The 19,141-nt window shown below is 35.9% G+C and overlaps 1 protein-coding gene across 6 annotated transcripts in view; it reads left to right on the top strand.

Moving 5' to 3' along the window:
• Positions 1–19,141, top strand: part of COG5 (component of oligomeric golgi complex 5) — a 439,997-nt gene that overhangs the window by 238,289 nt on the left and 182,567 nt on the right. For 2 of the 6 annotated variants that reach the window (XM_036246141.1, XM_036246147.1), the window contains 6 exons: positions 1,219–1,384; positions 3,684–3,740; positions 3,846–3,956; positions 4,120–4,200; positions 12,836–12,948; positions 13,198–13,275. In XM_036246141.1, the coding sequence (XP_036102034.1) occupies positions 1,219–1,384; positions 3,684–3,740; positions 3,846–3,956; positions 4,120–4,200; positions 12,836–12,948; positions 13,198–13,275 (606 nt within the window). The remainder of the gene's footprint in view (positions 1–1,218; positions 1,385–3,683; positions 3,741–3,845; positions 3,957–4,119; positions 4,201–12,835; positions 12,949–13,197; positions 13,276–19,141) is intronic. The other 4 variants (XM_036246143.1, XM_036246142.1, XM_036246146.1 and 1 more) reach the window with 4 other exon arrangements.

The following is a 19,141-nucleotide window of genomic DNA, read 5'->3' as shown; positions in this document are numbered from 1 at the left end:
TTAATTATGTTCTAATAACAGACACTGAATCATAAATGAAAGGAATTTCAGTTATTTGGGCCTGGAAATATATATTGGTGGTTTAGATTCTGTCTTGGTAATTCAGTCATTGACTCGATGACAAATACAACAATCTTTATATTACTATGGACTCAATCTTCTCTTGGATAGTGTTTCTACTACCTATCCTATCCCCTACCTCCCTCTGCTTCAGTCACTCTGTTCCAGCCACCATTAAGGCCTTTTTGCTATTTCACTGGCTACTAAGCACATTTCTACCTCAGCACTTTTTGTTAATACCTCTGTTCAGATCTGTAGTTCACAAATGCTCCTTACACTTCCTCCTTACACTTCCTCCATTAAAATCACCTTAGAGATACATCCTCTGATTCCTCTCTCTATAATTCTCATCATTCTCTATTCTTATTCCCTGTTTCTTTTCTTTTTTTTTTTTTTTTTGAGAATATGTTCTTTTTAATTGATTTTAAAGAGAAAGGAAAGAAGAGAGAGGGAGAGAAAGAAAGAGAGAAACCTCAATCAGTTGCCTCCTGTCTGTGCCCTATCTGGGGATTGAACCTGCAACCTAGGTATGTGCCCTGACTAGAAATCAAACCCTTATCATTTTCGGTGCATGGTATGACTCTCCAACCAACTGAACCACCCAGCCAGGGCCCCTGCTTCATTTTTTTTACATTTATTACAACCTAGCTCCATGAAGGTAGGGACTTACTTGGTTTTATTTACTGCTATATTTCCAGCACCTAGAACCAAGAGAGACACAGAGTAAGCACTGTATAAATTTTTGTGGTTAGAGTAAATAAATACAATATAATGAAAAGTAAGTATCAATCTACATAGCTCAGCCCCTAGTTAACTGTGCAGAATTTACTTATTTATTCTCTAAACAAATGTAGAATTGTTGTTAATTTCAGCATGGCTCTCTTCATAGGATTGATAATAAATTTCAATAGTATAACAAACTTCTGATCTTATCCTTTAAAGGAGGAGGAAAAGCAAAAGGGGTGAACGTATATAAAGAATATTTAGCTTTGTCTTTTATGAAATAAATAATGACTAAATATAGTATTTGTTCCAAATGCATTATTTTTGTGCTTTGATAATTTTAAAATATTATAGTAAAAGTTGTAGATTTATATATTTTTGTTTATTTTTCTATTTATATCTATTTCCACCCTACACACCCTCACCTATTAAAAGAATCCAACCCAAGTTGGAACAGCTCTTCAGGTTTTCCATAATCTTGGAACATTGAAGACTACTGTTACCAGTGTCGTGGATGGATATTGTGCTGCTTTAGAAGAAAGTATCAACAGTGCGTTAGATATCAGAGTTTTGACTCAGCCTTCCCAGTCAACAGTGAGAGGTAAGGAAATGGTTTATATTTAGCTTCTTTCTTTATTTATAACTGAGAAGTCCTTTGAATAGTATATGAAATACTCAAGTTTCAAAGTAATTTAATGACTCATTTTTTTAATAGACAGAAAATGAGAAGAGAAATTATGTTTCAGAATTTACTTATAACATTTTTGTCTCATCAGTGAGTTGAAGTGGTCATTTCATATATTCAGAACTTCTAGATAAATATCTGTAAACTGTGACTTCATTTACTTCAGAGAAAACAGATGCAAGAAAAGAAAAGGAACATAATTTATTTTTCTCTAAAACGCTTATCCTCACATGCACTTCTTGTTGCAACAGAAAATATGTTTTTAAGGAAAAGCCATCTCTACCTTAGCTTTTAGGGCTTTTCCTTATGATAATTCTGGTATTCAGGAGCAGTAGTGGCTAACTGTGAAGATAGCAAAATCTAAAGAAAACTACTAAAAATAGGGAGATTCAAGGTGGTGAGGAGTAGCCCTACATTGCACCTGATAATGACATCCACATATATAACACACTTCACAGATAGGAAAGACTACATGTCATGTGTACCTATTTTTTCTCTCCTATTTACATGAATTAATTGCAGTTGTTCCTAGCAAAGACCAAATATTCCATTTTTCATTAGATCCCATCATCAAGGGCATTGCTTTAGTAGATCCCCTCTCTCTACCACTTCATCAGTTTTTCATTTTGTACTTGTCTTTTCCATCACATATAATCATGTTAGTGTACCTTCTGCTTAAAGACAATCAGACAAATCTATCTTAACTCTGTTTGTTTCTTCAGCTTTACTACCCCTTTAATTTTTTTCATAATACAGAAAAATTCCCCAAAGTGTTGTCTATACATACTCTCCAATTTTTCTCTCTATTTTTCTATTGAAGAAGGTACTCTAATCATCATAGAGTTGTCCTAAAGAATAAATGAAACAACACATGTAAAATTAATGACACAGTTCTTGGTATATGGCTAATACTAAAAAAGTGTTATTGGCAGCCATTATTATTTTTATAATTTGCTATATAAACGTAACCTTGTAACACAGAATATATGTCACTCATGAATGAGTTGCACTAGATGCAAACAGATAATAGAACTTTACATCTTAAATGGATTTTTAAAGGATAGTGCTAGCCTCTGAATAGGTCTGTATTAAGACTATTTTGGGAGAGCTTTGAACAGAAATTGCCAAAGGAGATTTCACTCTCAGTTTTTGCCAGAAATTATTCTTAGAAACCTTGATCTAATGTTTAAATTTTCTGGAGCAGTTTAATCTCATTCCTCTTGTGTTGTCAAAATTAGAGGAAAAAATGAAAGCAGTTATTCATATACTGTCAATCCTAATGTATTTATTGATTTACTGATTTTTAGAGAGAGAGAGGAATGAGAGAGAGAGAGAGAGAAAGAGAGATTGAGATTGAGATTGATTTGTTGTGCCACTTATTTATGCATTCATTGGTTGATTCTTGTTTGTGCCCTCACTGGGGATTTAACCCGCAACCTTGGTGTATCAGGATGATGCTTTAATCAACTAAGCTACCTAATCTGGGCCAGGACTTTTTATTGCACTGTTGTTTATAATAGTGAAACAGTGAAAACAACCTTTCCTTCAATGGAAAAATTATTAATCTGGTTTATTTATTAAGTAGACTACTATGTGATATTTAAATTAATAAATTTCCAAATATAGATAATTCTCAAAAACATTACATGAAAAAGCAAGTTGCAGAAAGAAATGTACAGTATGAAAATATTTAAAGCGTAAGAACTGTGATATACTGTGCTATATATTATTTTGCATATGTAAATATGTAACAAAAATATAAATATATGCATTGTAATAATAGTCATCAAATTCAAAATAGCATTAGCTCTGGGGAGAGAGCAGGGAAAATGGGATCAGAAAGGGAGGAGTATACAGGGAATTTTTTAAGACTTAATTTTTTTGGAGCAGTTTTAGGTTCACAGCAAAAGTAAGAGGAAGGTAACAGAGATTTCCCATATACCCTGCCTTTATCAACATACCCCACCAGAAATGGTACATTTGTTACCATTAATGAACCTACTTTGACACATCATAATCACCAAAGTCCATAGTTTACATTTGGGTTCACTCTTGGTGTACATTCAGTGAGTTTGGAAAAATGTATAATGGCATGTACCTATCTTTATAATATCATACATAATATTTTCACTGTCCTACAAAACCCTGTACTCTGCCTGTTCATCTTCACCACTCTCATCCCTGGTAACCTCTGACCTTTTTATTGTTTCCACAGTTTTGTCTTTTCCAGAATGTCGTATAGTTGGAATTATAGAGCATATATCCTTTTCAGGTTGGCTTTTGACACTTAGTAGTAATATACATTTAAGATTCTTTCATGTCTAATCATGGCTTGAGAGCTCTTTTTTTTTTTTTTTTTTTTTTTTTTTTTATTTAGTGCTGATGCATATTTCATTGTATGGAGGTACCAAGATGAGGTACCAAGATGTCCATCCACCTACTGAAGGACATCTTGGTTGCTTCCAAGTTTTGGCAATTGTGAGAAAAGGTACTATAAATATCCACTTGCAGGTTTTTTTTAAAAAAAAACTCCTTGGGGTAAATACCAAGGAGCAGGCTTGCTAGATTATATGGTAAGAGTGGATTTAGTGTGGTAACAAACTGCTAAACTGTTTTCCAAAGTTGGCTGTCTTATTTTGTATTCCCACCAGCAGTGAATGAGTGTTCCTATTGCCCTACATCCTTGGCAGCATTGGTGGTGTTAGTGTTCCACATTTTGGCCCTTCTTACAGGTGTGTTTTAATTTGCATTTCCTTGATGGTGTATGATGTTGAGCATCCTTTCATATGCTTATCTGCCATCTATCCTTTTTGATAAGGGAGGTGTCTGTTAGGGTTTTTGGCCAGTTTTTAACCAGGTTGTTTATTTACCAATTCTTGAATTCTAAAAGTTTTTGCATATTTTGGATAACAGTCCTTTTATATGTGTCCTTTGCAAATATTTTCACCCAGACTGTAGCTTGTGTTCTAATTCTCTTGATATTATCTTTCTAAGAGTAGAAGTTTTTCATTTTAACGATATCTAGTTTATCAGTTAATTCTTATTTTTCAAAAATAACTTCAATTTTTTTCTTTAATTTTTTCTATTTTTATTTATCCTCTCATACCCTATTCCACCCCCACCCACTCCCTTCTCCCCTGCAATCACCACACGTTGTCCATGTCCATGAGTTCTTTCTCATTTTTTAATTTTTTGTTCAGTACCTTCACCTTCACCAGCACCCCCACAAAAGAGCTGTCTGCCTGATTTCTATCTATGAGTCTGTCTTTATTTTGCATGTTAGTTTGGTTTGTTCATTATTCTACATATGAGTGAAATCATATGGTACTTCTCTTTCTCTGACTGGCTTATTTCACTTAGCATACTGTTCTCCAGGTCCATCGATGCTGTTGTGAAGGGTAAAATTTTCTTCCTTTTTAGCTGAGTAGTATTCTATTACGTAAATTAGAGTAGGCTGGAGTTGGGTATTTCCATTCCCCAGGTCAGTTAGGCTCTGGTAATATTCCAGCAGATAAGGCTCTGATTGATTAATTTTTCCTGAGAACAGACCTGCTTAAGAACAGAATGCTCTGGCATATTTCAAAATGATTCTTTTTCCTCTTCTCTGGAAGAATGAGGGGATTTTTCTTCAATATTTACAGTGGGAACCTAGTCAGGCTCAATATTGTAGGGTCCCTCTGTGACTGGGTTGCCCTGGAGTTTTTAACTCTCAGAATTATCGACACTGAGCCTCTAGCAATTCATCGGCTACCATTCTGGCTTTCCTGCCATGGCACTGGTTCCCTCTGCAGCTTCTGCTAGAGAGCCTCTGCTTTGGCAAACAGCAACTTCCTGTATTTGCTTGGAGGTCTTTCCAATTTGGGGGGCAGTGGTTTGCCATATGTCCTTCCTTCTCTTATGGGTCCAAGAAGAGCTTATTTTTCAGTCTGTTGAGCTTTTTATTTGTTGTTAGGACAGAGTGATAACTTCCAAGCTACTTGTACGTGGAACCAGAAATGAATTTGCTAATCAAAATTTGTATGGCTCACATAGGTCACTTACTTTTCCTTTGATGTATCTTCGTATTTTATTTAATTTTGTGTGATTTCCTCTTGCCTTTTTCCCATGTTTGTGTTTTCACCCTTGATCATTATAATGTTTTATTTCTAACTGTGGTCTTAACCTTTGTTATATATTAACACTGAGAAGGTTTCCTCTAATTACTTTGAGACAGTGGAAAACTAAGTAACCTTTCCTGTTCTTTTCTTTGGGAATTTTTTGGTAACCTATGTTTATCATCACTTTTTCCTTTATTTCTTTGCTCCTCCCTTCACCACCAACCTCCACCCTAATATATGTGTTAGGTTTGATGTTGCTTTATTTTTTTTTTATAACTTTATTGTTGAAAGTATTACAGATGTCCCCACTTTTTTCCCCCATTAACCCCCTCCTCCCTGCTCCTGTCCCTGCTCCTGCCTTCCCTACACTATTGTCTGTATTGCATATATACATATAAATTCTTTAGATTATCACTTCCCACTTCCCTCCCTACTTCCCACTCAGCTTCTTCAGTCTAACAACCAATGTGTTTGTCTTAATCCCTTCACCTTTTTCACCCATCCCCCCAACCCACCTTCCATCTGGCAGTCAACAAAAAGTTCTCTGTATCTATGAGTCTGTTTCTGTTCTGCTTGCTATTTTTGTTTGTACATTTAATTGTTGATAGATATGTATTTATTGCCATTTTATTGTATACAATATTGATCTTCCTCTTCTTCAGTAAGACCCTTCAAACATTTCATATAATATTGGTTTGGTGGTGTTGAACTCTGTTAGCTTTTTCTTGTCTGGAAAGCTCTTAATATGCCCATCCATTCTAAATGATAGTTTTGCGGGACAGAGTAATCTTGGTTATAGGTCCTTGCTTTTCATCAATTTAAATATTTTTTCCCACTCCCTTCAGGCCTACAAAGTTTCTTTTGAGAAATCAGCTGACAGTCTTATGGGAGCTCCTTTGTAGGTAACAAACTGCTTTTCTCTTGCTACTTTTAACATTCTCTCTTTGTCTTTAACCTTTTGCATTTTGATTATGATGTGTCTTTGTATGGGCCTCTTTGGGTTCATCTTGTTTGGGCCCTTTGGGTTCATCTTGTTTGGGCCCTTTGTGCTTCCTGGCCTTGTATGTCTGTTTCCTTCACCAAATTAGGGAAGTTTTCTGTCTTTATTTTTTCAAATAGGTTTTCAATTCATTGCTCTCTCTCTTCTTCTGGCACCCCTATGATTTGAATGTTGGCATGCTTGAAGTTGTCTCAGAGGTTCCTTACACTATCCTCATTTTTTTGGATTTTTTTTTCTTTTTGCTGTTCTGCTTGTGTGTTTTTTGCTTCCCTAGATTTCAAATTGATGGTTTGCTTCTTGGCTTCACCTACTCCATTATTGATTCCCTGTAAATTATTCTTTCAGTTAGTGCATCCTTCATTTCTGACTGGTCCTTTATTATGTTCTTGAGGTCCTCACTAAGTTTCTTGAGCATCCTTATAGTTTAGTTGTAATTTTGATGTGGTTGTGGAAGGAGGTGAATGCTGTTTTTACCTACATCACCATCTTGACCGAGTCTCAAGTCATTAATTTTCTTTTTTTTTTTTTTTTTATCCTCACCTGAGGACATTTTTCTACTTTTTGTTCAGGTAGAGTGGGAGGGGGAGAGAGGAAGAGAGAGAGAAACATCGATGTGAAAGGGACACATCGAGTGGCTGCCACCCGCACGACCAACCAGGGCCGGGGACAAACTGCAACCGAAGTACGTGCCCTTAGCGGGAACCGAACCCGGGTCTCTCGGGACCGCAGGCCGACGCTCTAACCGCTGAGCCAAACCGGCCAGGGCTCAAGTCATTAATTTTCAATCAAATTTTCCTGGCATAAAAAATTTTCCTTCAAATTCCATATTCACAGTTCTAGAATAATATTTATCCTGTCACCTTTCCTTTACTCTGTTAGAACTGCCGAGGATGGGGGCAGCCTAAGAGCGTGGAGCTGGAGCTGAAGCCGAAGGCTCCTCTCAGGCTAAGGATATGCTGGGGTACCTGCCTGTCTAGGGGCAGCACCTCAGCTGGTAACAAACTTTCATTGAATATGCCTGCCCTGCCCCATCCTCTGGCCCCTGTGCTGGGAATGGGCCTTGGCTGGCTGAGGGGCACCAGGTCCAGGTGTGAGAGCAGGGCAGGTGGGTACCTTTGGAGCAGCACGCATGCCCCTGCCACCAGAACAGTGCACCAACCTGGCTTGCCAGTAGGAAGGCATTTGCCAGCGTGCAGGCAGCTCAGGGGTGCAAGCAGGGAAGTACAAGCAAAGTCAGAAGGGCAACCTCGCTGCCCCAGGGCCTAAAGCCAGATGGAGCAAAGCAGGGGAGGAGCAAGGGCAGAGCAAAGCAACGCAAGAAAAGAAGGTGGGACCCAGGGTAAGCAGGACTCCAGAGCAGCACCAGCTGCAAAGGCCTCTGCAATCGTGCTCCTCCCTCCCTGCTTTGTTTCTGATTACTATTCATCCTTGAAAGGTACTGCTGTTCCTTGAAGAATAGTATGGAAATGGTTGTGGGGAGAGACCTGGGACAGTCTCTGACTTTGATTTAGGTTTATTATATAGTGTTAACCAGTAAAAATGTGGGGCTGTAAAGCAAACTAAAAATGTCTTTGGAATCTTAAAGGATTCAAACCCCAGAGATGCAGATTTAGGTAGCAACCAAACTGCTGTGGAGAGAACAGAGAAAGGCAGAGTTTATAAAGACGAAAACCTCAAAATATAATTCTTTCATATAAATGAAGGATTGCCGGCTAGGTTAAAGGGAATCGGTTAGTTTCAACATGTAAACAAGGGAGGCAAAACTACAAGAAGGAAATAAAATCCATATGTGGCAGTGATTTTCAACTTTTTTGTCTGATGGTACACATAAACTAATTACTAAAATTCTGTGGCACACCAAAAATAAATCTTTTTTGCCAATCCGACAAGAAAAATAGTTATAATTTTCATTCATTCACACTGGATGGATATTGTTGTGTTGGCTTTTGTCATTTTTTTATTTGGCAATTTAAGGGAAATGAGGTCAGTGCCCCTGACTAAAGAGAGGGGTATTGCATGTTTTGCAAATTCTCACAGCACATCAGTGTGCCTTTTGCTGCACACAAGTTGAAAATCGCTGATATAATAAGGTCATGGGGCAGTTGTTATTCCAGAATGTTTATGACTCCACCTTGAGCTGAGTTTAGCAACAGGTCTAGCAACTTAATAGCAACTCTATGAACTGAAGCACAAGATATATCTCCTTGGCCGGATTAGTTAAGTGGTTAGAGCATCAGCCCATGGACCAAAGGGTCAAGAGTTGAATTCCTGGTCAAGGTCACATACCTGTACCTGGGTTATAGGTTCAGATCCCAAGCCCCAGTTGGAGTCAGGCGGTCATGCGGAAGGCAACCAATCGATGTGTCTCTTTCACACTGATGTTTCAATCTCTCTCTCTCCACTCTGTGTGTACAAAAAAAAAAAAAGATGTGCATAGGCCCCATTTGCTTAATAGCCTCCTGACTCTATTGTAAGTTGCTTTCAGCCATTTTCATTCCATTTTTCCCAATTGTCATGTAGGGGTAACAGTCGACCAATTTTTATTTCTTGCTCCTGTGGGAACACCTCTTTTCTCAAAATTTAGACTATTCTTGAACTTAGTGTGAGTCCCAGTAAAGCCTTTAAATAATTTCTGTATGGAAACCTCATATTCTCTGCTTTTCTTTCCTTTCACTTCATTTTACCTCTAACAGTCTCCCCATTAGAGGGCTAATTGTTATATAATGTCAATATCATTTTATTATAATTTCTCTTTTAGCTTTTCTTTTTTTGGGGGGGGTATGTGCTCCTAGCGGGAACCAAACCTGGGACTCTCTGGTTTGCAGGCCAACGCTCCAACCCCTGAGCCAAACCGGCCAGGGTGTAGTTTTTCTTTCTTTGTCACTCTGCAACATGAACACATTACTAGCTTCTTCCCTGGAACTCCATGTCTATCCATCTTAACTCTAATCAAAGAATTATTGGATAGCTTGTCTAAATTCATGCAATTAATTTTAAAAACAATTTGCTCTTTGTTAATGGTCTTAGATGTCATCTATCTGGTTCATTTTGATTTACCAACAGCATTTGAAACACATGCTTTATAATCTCAAGTTGAAGTTTTAGTTTAGATTTTTTTGAAGTTGGTGTTTTGCTCTACTTTAGGTTGATATATTTTTTTTTTAATCCTCACTTGAGGACATTTTTCCAGTTTTTGTTCAGATAGAGTGGGAAGGAGAGAGAGAGAGAAACATCGATGTGAAAGGACACCCTCACGACCCAACCAGGGCCGGGGACAAACTGCAACCGAGGTACGTGCCCTTAGCGGGAACCGAACCTGGGTCTCTCTGGACCGCAGGCCGATGCTCCAACTGCTGAGCCAAACCGGCCAGGGCTACTTTAGGTTCTTATTTACATTGTCTTTCCAGGGATGAGGGTAGGAAAATGATTTTATTCCACTATAACTATTAGGATTTGGCCAGTGACATGGGCTTGTGAAAGAATTCACAACTAAGAGGAGAGAGAGAGAGAGAGAGAGAGAGAGAGAGAGAGAGAGAGAGAGAGAGAGAGGGAGGAAAATTTGTTTTACTTTCCTAGTGGAGGAAAAGATCCATTGCATTGATTGACAATACAAGGACAAAGAAGAATGAGTAACTTGTACTTTTAAAGCGCAATCAATTGCTGTTGCTAAGCCACAGGGAAGGGAGTGGGTATAGGTGTTGGGAATTTGTCTTAAAAAGTTACAGTTTGTTTTTTTTCCAGGAGACAGTAAGGCAGAGACACTGAGCACTGTCTTATCACCATTTTCCCATGTCTGTAAAACAAGCTTAGAACAAAAGTTATAAAGAGTTCAAAGGGGAGAGGCAAGGCCTATCTGAAGGGGAGGTGGGGAGGTCAAGGAGGAGGAATTCTTGCTAATCAGCCTGAAGCTGTTAAAATAGTAGGGAGGAGGGGGTGGAAGAATGAGAGCAGCTCGCCTTGAGTGCCTTGTCTGGTCCTGCTGTTCTGTTTGAATGGAGGAGCCATTTGAATCAGAGGGGCCAACAATTTCAAGGTTTAATTACCAGATAGATGCTTCTCATAAATTGTGGAAAGCCTATAACAAAGAAAGGAAGGGCCTGCTATCTGTTGGAAATCACTCTTAAGTATTGTTTCTTTGAGAAACTCAGTTTTTTTTCTATCACTTGAATAAAACTTAGTTTATGACACTCTTTATTTTGTTTCATGTGTCCCCTCAAGCTGATGGTGGCATCTGTTTTTCTTTTCATTATTCTTTCTTCCCTTCCTTTGCACAGCTGTCCTATGTTTAGTTGATTATTTCTATCATATTTATATCTTCAATGAGATGTATTTAGCTTATGATAATAAAAATCTTTACTAAACTATAAGTGAGAAAATAAAGCCTCTAGAACTAATTGAACCCATGACTGTGATCTTGTTTTTCTCTTTCAGTTTCTCCAAAGTAAATCTGAGCAGAAAATAGTATCTTCTTGTATATCTTCTGGTGTTTATTTTGAGAGTACTGGGTTGATGCATCTCATAATTCTTTATAATAAACCAAGCTGTACATGGTCCAGGAATTTGATTACTGTTTTTAATTTTCACAAAGATACTACATAGCCTTTCCTCACTATTACAAATTTACTTTTTATATAACATGAGACAGCTGCAGATAGTTTCCATGTTACCTCTCTATTCCCTGTATATCTTTCCTTAGTGTTCTTTGCAAAACAGTGCAAAAATTTTAAAAATTAATTAGACCTAGATTTCAAACAGGAATTATATTTTAATTTTATTTTTTTATTGATTTTTCTAGAGAGAGAAGACGGGAGAGGGGGAGAGAGAGAAAAACATTGATGAGAGAGAACATTGACTGGCCACCTTCTGCACATCCCCTATTGGGAATTTGGCCCACAACCTGGGGATGTGCCCTGACTGGGAATTGAACTGGCAACCACTTGGTGCATGGGTCAACATTCAACCACTGAGCCAGGCTGGGAATTATATTTTTAAAGTCAACCTCTATTTTTTATATGTTTCATTTTTATTACTTTTCAATTATCCAAGTAAAAGTTATCAGAGTGTCTCCTTACTAAAGGCACATGCAATTCTTTTCTAAACAGAATTTTTGAAAAGCTAAAGTAAAACAGCTTACAAACATAGCCTCTGGTTTTTTGTGATTTTGTACTCGTTAATGCAAGGTAGACTATCTAATCACTGATGAGCTCTTGCTTGTACTACCTGGTTTTTAGGCTTAGTGTGGATTGAAATTTATACTTTTCAATTTGGGATTAAAATTTCTCCTTTTTATGTTGAAACACTTTAAACCTGTGCAAATAGCTGTGTGTGTAAAATACATACTGAAATATTCTTAGATATCAATCTCAAGAAATTTAACAGATAAGTAATTATTTAATATGTAATTCATATTCAACATTTTTCATTTGTTTCCAAAAATATTTTTTATAGCTGCTTCACACCCCCCTCCCAATTCCAATCAATGAGGCATTATGCTTTTCAATTGTCTCTTTTCTGTCTTTTAATCAGAAACAACCCCATTACCGTTTTCTTGGTTTTTTTTGTCTTTTATGCCATTAAAATATTTGAAGAGCCCCACAATCCGGATTTATCTGATTGTTTCTTCATGATTACATTCAGGCTAAACAAACTGATAAGGTAGTGATGTGTATTCCCCATTACTTCATATCAGGAAGCATCAAAATTGTGTTAGTCTGCCTCATAATAGCTGATGCTAAATGAAATCACTTTGTTACTGTGGTGTATGCCGGATTGCTCCTTATAAAAGTACTCTCTTTTCTTTGTAATTAGTAAGTAATTGTAGCACATACTTTGAAACCATGTGAATATCCTGTTTCTTATAACATTTCTCCTAATGTTTTAATATCCAGTGATAATCTTTCTCTCAATTACTTTCTAATAGTTTCAAAATAGTATTTTTTTCTAATTCTATCATTTCATAATTTACTGACAGTCTTCTATAAACAGCACCTCCCTTCTTTTTAAACATGATTTATCACTATGAATTCATGAATTACTAATCAGTGTTTTATAATCCAGTTTCATCAGTGTTATTTTTGTTCCATTTATTTATGCATTCGTTGGCTTATTCTTATATGTGCCCTGACTGGGGATTAAACCTGCAACCTTGGCATATCAGAATGACGCTCAAACCAACTGAGCTACCTGGCTGTATATGCTTTTTATAATAACATACAGTTGTTATAATTGGAAATTTTTAGTTTTATAATTTTGTGTCATTCAAATAAACAGGGGGACCTGGACGATCTACTATGCCAACCCCAGGAAACACTGCAGCTTTTCGTGCTTCCCTCTGGACCAATATGGAGAAACTTGTGGATCATATTTGTACTGTTTGTGGACAGGTAAATATTTTAGAGAGTGAAAAGAACATTAATTATGGAATAACTCTTGGTTATTTCAAGTTGTGTGACCTTAGACAGGTTTCTTAAAATCTCTGAGCATTAGAAATAACTGCATTAGCTGATTATCATGTATGGAAAGGTCTGGCAAAATACTCTTTCCCTTTCCTTGCTTTTTCTGGTACCTACTCTGCACACGTGTTCATTTGAAAATACCAATTAAATATATTCTCCCTCTCTTTCCCTTTTTAGGTACAACATCTACAAAAAATATTAGCCAAGAAGAGAGATCCTGTTTCTCACATTTGTTTCATTGAAGAAATAGTTAAGGTATATTTAAATGAAAATATTTTTGTCTCTTTATTGAAGAATGCACAAAAATAATTACTTAGTGCTATTTGTGTTTATATCTTACAGAGAGGCTACATGTGAAATAGCTATAGGAAAATAAGTATATTTCTTGACAACCACGAACTTTTTTGCAATATATGTAGTAACACATTTGTTTATTGAGTAGCTTCTAGCAGTAATACTATTTATAGACTAATTTCTGAAATGCATATAGTAATTTTCCTTTTTCTTTCATATAATTTATTGTAAATGTTTCTTAAAGTTCCACTAGAGAATAAGATGAAACTTTTTGGTAAATAAGAGATTTACATAGTGGTTATTGCAATGTCATATAAAGTCTTCACTAAAGATGGTAGGATCCATTCAGTTGTTAATTTTTCATAAATAGCACATTGCTATATTCATATTTCAAATTCTGAAATCTCCCTCCTCTCATCCACCAATCTGCTGGCCTGATGAGCAGTAAGAATTATTTCTGTGTATATGTAGGAAACCCTGAGTACATTTTATTTATTCATTTTGATATGTTTTTGACAATGAATAACTGATTATTCATCATTAAGTATTAATACCTGGGGCTCCAGAGGGAAAAAATTCTCTGAGGTTCTAGTGTCATGGTATAGGTAATTTCCTTTATAGTTCAAAATTTTAAATATTTTATATATCATGTTGGGGATTTCCAAAACTACTTTCAAGTTTGATGATTCACAAGGAGCATTTGCAGCACTCAGCATGTAGTCACGCTCATGGCTATCAATTATTATAGTGAAAGTATATAAAGCAAAATTAGCAAAGGGAAAGTGTGCATATGGTGAAGTCCAGAGGAAACCAGGTATAAGCTTCCTAGAGTCCTCTCTCACTGGAGTTAGACAGGACACGCTTAATTCCTCTGCCAATAAGTTGTGAAGTCATACATGAGATGTTATTTTCTTGGGAAGCTCATTTTGAGCCTAGCAGCTTAGGATTTTCATCAGAGGTCAGTGCCTAGCACATTCCAAAATTCTAGACTCCCCAAAGAAAAACAGGTGTTCAGCATAAACCACATTATTTGTACAGTTTATATGCAGTGAGCACTCTTATCAGAGAATCATGGGGACCTTTTCAAAATCCGAGTCCCTGATGCCAATTAAGGACCCGACTTGAAAGCAGGCATTTTTAACTATAGCAGTCTCAGACTTGCTATGTTAACTTTTTTCTGCACATATACTTAACATTAGTACATACCTACTTACGTTACCCTGCTTCATATTTGGCTTTTAATTGTGTGAAAGAAATAAGAAGATACTTTTGCCAATTTGAATAGTTACTAGTTTCTTACAGTTACTAGTAGATGGTATAGCAAATACCAAGTCTTCGTTTTTATAGGTAAACAACAGCACATGTAGTGTTATCATTCATTTCTTCTTATTTTGGTCATCTTTCTACCCAAAGTAATTTAGTCTTTATGTGGAGTGGCTTAGTTTTATGCTTTTACTATCTAATCTTTTGTATATGTTTTGTTTCTTTTTAATAGTGTACTTAATATTCTAACAACTTTAGAACAATTATAATAAAACCATTATATTTAAGAGAGTCTAAAAAATTTAAAAAGACAGTGCCACTCAAAGAAGCTTATGTTTGTCATATTATTGTATTGAGCAAAATTTCGACATTAAAAAGTCATATCGATTCTCATGGACATTCAGTTATTATAGTGAATGGACATTGGCAACTTATGTGGGTCAAGTTTTGAATGCCTGTGAATGATTACCGATTAAAAAATATCTTAGGAATAAGGATATATGATTTCATCTTATTGATCTTCTTCATTTACTTACAAAATATCTTATTGGAATAAAACCAATAAAGATTGCTTTTTCAAACACTGTTCTAAAACTATTTAAGAATATAGTCATACGTAACACACAAACATATTTATATTTACATGTAAATTTTAAAGTGAATTTCCAATTTAGTTGATATTTGTTCTTTTAGGGTAATACTTATGGGAAATAAGCAGTCCCTCTTGGAATTCAGTATACTTAACTATTTTCAGAAAAGATCAGTCTTTTGTGAAAAATCTAAAGTAACTTTTGACTCTACGTGCTTGAGAATTCCAAGGAAAGAGAAAAGTAAAAATACTCAAAGGAAAATATCTGTTATATATTGCAAAAATAGCACATAAATTTCACTACATATATTTTTTTCAAAATGGCTGAAGCTACCAGATTTTTTTTTTTATTGACAGAAACATTGATGTGAGACAGAAACATCCATTGGTCGCCTCTCACACACACCCGGACTAGGGCCAGGGATAGAAAGGAACCGCACACTGTGTATGTGCCCTGACCAGGAATCAAACTGCTACCTTTCAGTGTATGGTACAACGATCCAACCACCTGAGCCACACTGGCCAGTGCAAATTTTACTATATTTACTATAATTTCTTTGAAATGGTCTTTTCATTTATAAAGCTATAAACAAATATTTTTGCCAACTAAATAGCTGCCATGGAACACTATTTAGTTAAAATAATTATCAATGGCAGTAAAACCTTTGTAAAAAGTGTCAGATTTTTAGAATGATTTGAGGCCCTAAATTGTGACCCTTAAAATCTTAGATCTCTAAATCATTTTGTAATTTCTTTTTTGAGGAAAAGATTTTAAATGGAATGTTCTTACCCTACAAGTTTGTGCATCTTCAAGATTTTTAAGAAGGATATATCCTGATATTGAACATTCTTTCTAAATTAGTGGTTTAGCCTTTTGAACCTGTGAATGTATTTTAAAAAACCAAAACTATAAATAATTTAAGATGAAACAATATTAGAATTATGCTATGTACTTTCTACAATGTGTGTTTAGAAATTAATGCTTTTATTTCCTAGGGAGATCATTTCTAGTAAATATCTTTTTTAAATTGAACTCTACCTAGAACAGATTTTAAAATATGTATGTATTAAATTTTTGTAAGCAGTAGTTCATATTTTGAAATTCACTAAAAACTAAATTAATAAATAGTTTCTCTTTGGCTTATAATATGAAATATAAACCAAGTTACACTATTAATTTCATGTCAATAGGAAAATTAAGAATCCATTTCCCAGGTTGCTTTGTTTTTAAACCATATGATCTTAATCTGTAATTCACTATAAACTGCGATGGAATTTCCACATTTGAGTTCAACTTGTTTTATGTTTACAAAAAACTTATTTTGCATATTCTTCTGTTAAATAATTTTTCTAATTATTCTTTTGTTATAGTTCAATACCTACGTATTTTTTTTCAATTTTATTTTTTTTTAATATATCCTCACCCGAGAACATTTTTTGCATTTATCTTCAGACAGATTGGGAGGGATAAAGGGAGAAAGAGAGAGAGAGAAACATCAATTTGAGGGAGACATACTGAGTGGTTGCCACCCAAACAACCCTAACCGGGGCTGGGAACAAACTGCAACCGAGGTATGTGCCCTTAGCAGAAACCAAACCTGAGACTCTCTGGTCCGCAGGCTGACGCTCTAACTGCTAAGCCAAACTGGCCAGGGCCCTGTGGATTTTTTTTAAAGTAATTGTCTTTATGGCAGCTTTAGGTTTATAAAAATTGAGCAGAAAGTACATCTATTACTTATATTATTGTAACATCCATTAAGCATTATGCAAAACCCACAGAACTATAAAATGCAATGAGCTGACCCTAATGTAAACTGTGAACTTTAGTTAATAATAATATATTAATAATGGCTCATCAGTTGTAACAAATGTACTACACTAATGCCAGATGCATGGTGCATTATGTAAATATATGGTGTCATGTATCCAACATTTGGTATCATAGCAAATAGGTTCAGTAGTTTCACTTCCCTAGAAATTTCCTCTGCTGTACCTAGTCACTCTTCTCCCACTTCTCTCCTTAACCCCTGATAACCACTGATCTTTTTATTGTCTTTATAGTTTTGCCTTTTTTTACAATATCTCATAATTGTAACCATACAGTAGGTAGCTTTTTTAGACTGTTTTTTTTTCACTTAGTGATATGCACTTAAAGCTCCTTCATGTGTTTTTGTGGCTTGATCGCTCAGTTCTTTTTATTACTGAATAATATTTTATTGTATGCATGTACCTTGTTTGTTTATCCATTCACTTATTGAAGGACTTCTTGTAGCTTCTATTTCTTGGCAATTATGAATAAAACTTCTATAAACATTCATATACAGGTTTTTATGTGGAAATATATTTTCAACACACTTGGGTAAATACTGAGGAATAAGCTTGCTGAATCGTATAGTTAGACCATGTTTAGCTTTGTAAGAAATTCCCAAGCTTTCTTCCAACATGGCTGTATCATTTTGCATTCCCACCAGCAAAGAAAGAGTTGTTTTTGCTCCACATCCTCATCACATTTGATATTGTCAGTGTTTTAGATTTTAGCTATTTTAATAGGTCTGTAGTGGTATCTCATTGTTTTAATTTGTATTTCCCTATAGATTTTTAATGTATTTATCTGTTATGGTCATTGCAGATACTTAAATGTGTTAAAATATTCTAAAATAATTTTATAAGATTAAATGTAGTTTTTTGGCATTTGATAGCCAAATCTTAAAGGTTTCCTTTCTGAACACCTACTTAAGTAGTGTCAAAAGCAGGTTAGTAAGGTGAACTGTGGCCTTGCATCTTGTTTTCAGAGTTAAGCATTCTTCCATTGATTATGCAACTATGGGTAGGCTCTATAATCTTTCAGAACATCAAATATCAAATGAGGATGGTAATACTTTCTACTGAACTGAGGAATTCTGAGGGAAATGAGATAATCTAGACTTCTCAAAGATTTCCTCAGTAATTTGCTGTCTGTCATAATTATTTCAATCTTTTGTTTAAAATTTTTTTTTCTTTATTGATTTTAGAGAGTGGAAGGGAGAGGGAGAGAGAGAGAAAAACATCAATTTGAGAGAGAACATCAATTGGCCGCCTCCTGCATGCCCCCCATTGGGGATTTGGCCCACAACCTGAGCATGTACCCTAATCGGGATTCAAACCAGCAACCTCTTGGTGCATGGGTTGACACTAAATCACTGAGCCACACCGGCTGGGCTCAATCTTTTGTTTTTAAACCTTTAAACATTTTATCTAGGGATCTTAAACTTACCATGTGCTAAATAATGTAGAATCCAGCCATGTGAGCAAGTCAGTTTTAACACTATAAATAATATGATATGCATGTACAATAATTAGTTGAGTATCAGAAATTTAAGAAGTGATGCAATATCAAAGCTTTACTGTGAATGAGTCACATTTGTATGCCTCATTTTACTTAAGGAATCATGGGTTTTTGATTTAACATTTGGTAATTTTGTTGCCATAAAAACAATAAAAATGGGTCAAGATGGCGGCATAGGTAGATGCAGTCTCGCCTCCTCCTACAGCCACATCAAAATTACAACTGAACTAGAGAACAAACATCCTTCAAAACCGCCTGAAATTGAGTTGAATGAAAGTCCTACAGCTACCAAAATAAAGAAACAGCCACATCGAGACTGGTAGGAGGGGCAGAGGCAAGGACGGGCTGGTCTCGCACCCACACATAGCAAATAAAAATCAGGAGGGATACCTTGGCTGTGAAGGTCCTCTCTGAGAAGTGAGGGGTCCCTGTCCCACACCAGGGTCCCAGCTCAAGGTTCCAGTACCAGGAAGAGAAGTCCATATAACTTCTGGCTATAAAAACCAGTGGGAACTGAAGCTGAGGGAGGCTGAGGCTGCTAGAGCCCCAGGAAGCTCCTCTAAAAGGGCCCGTGCACGGACTTACTTGGATTCGTACCCTCTAGGCTCCAGCATGTTAATAGGAGAGAAAAAATAGGTACACGTGACTTT

Source organism: Molossus molossus, unplaced genomic scaffold, assembly GCF_014108415.1.
Source record: "Molossus molossus isolate mMolMol1 unplaced genomic scaffold, mMolMol1.p scaffold_m16_p_7, whole genome shotgun sequence".
NCBI classification, from domain to species: domain Eukaryota; kingdom Metazoa; phylum Chordata; class Mammalia; order Chiroptera; family Molossidae; genus Molossus; species Molossus molossus.
This window is presented reverse-complemented; position numbering and strand designations above follow the sequence as displayed.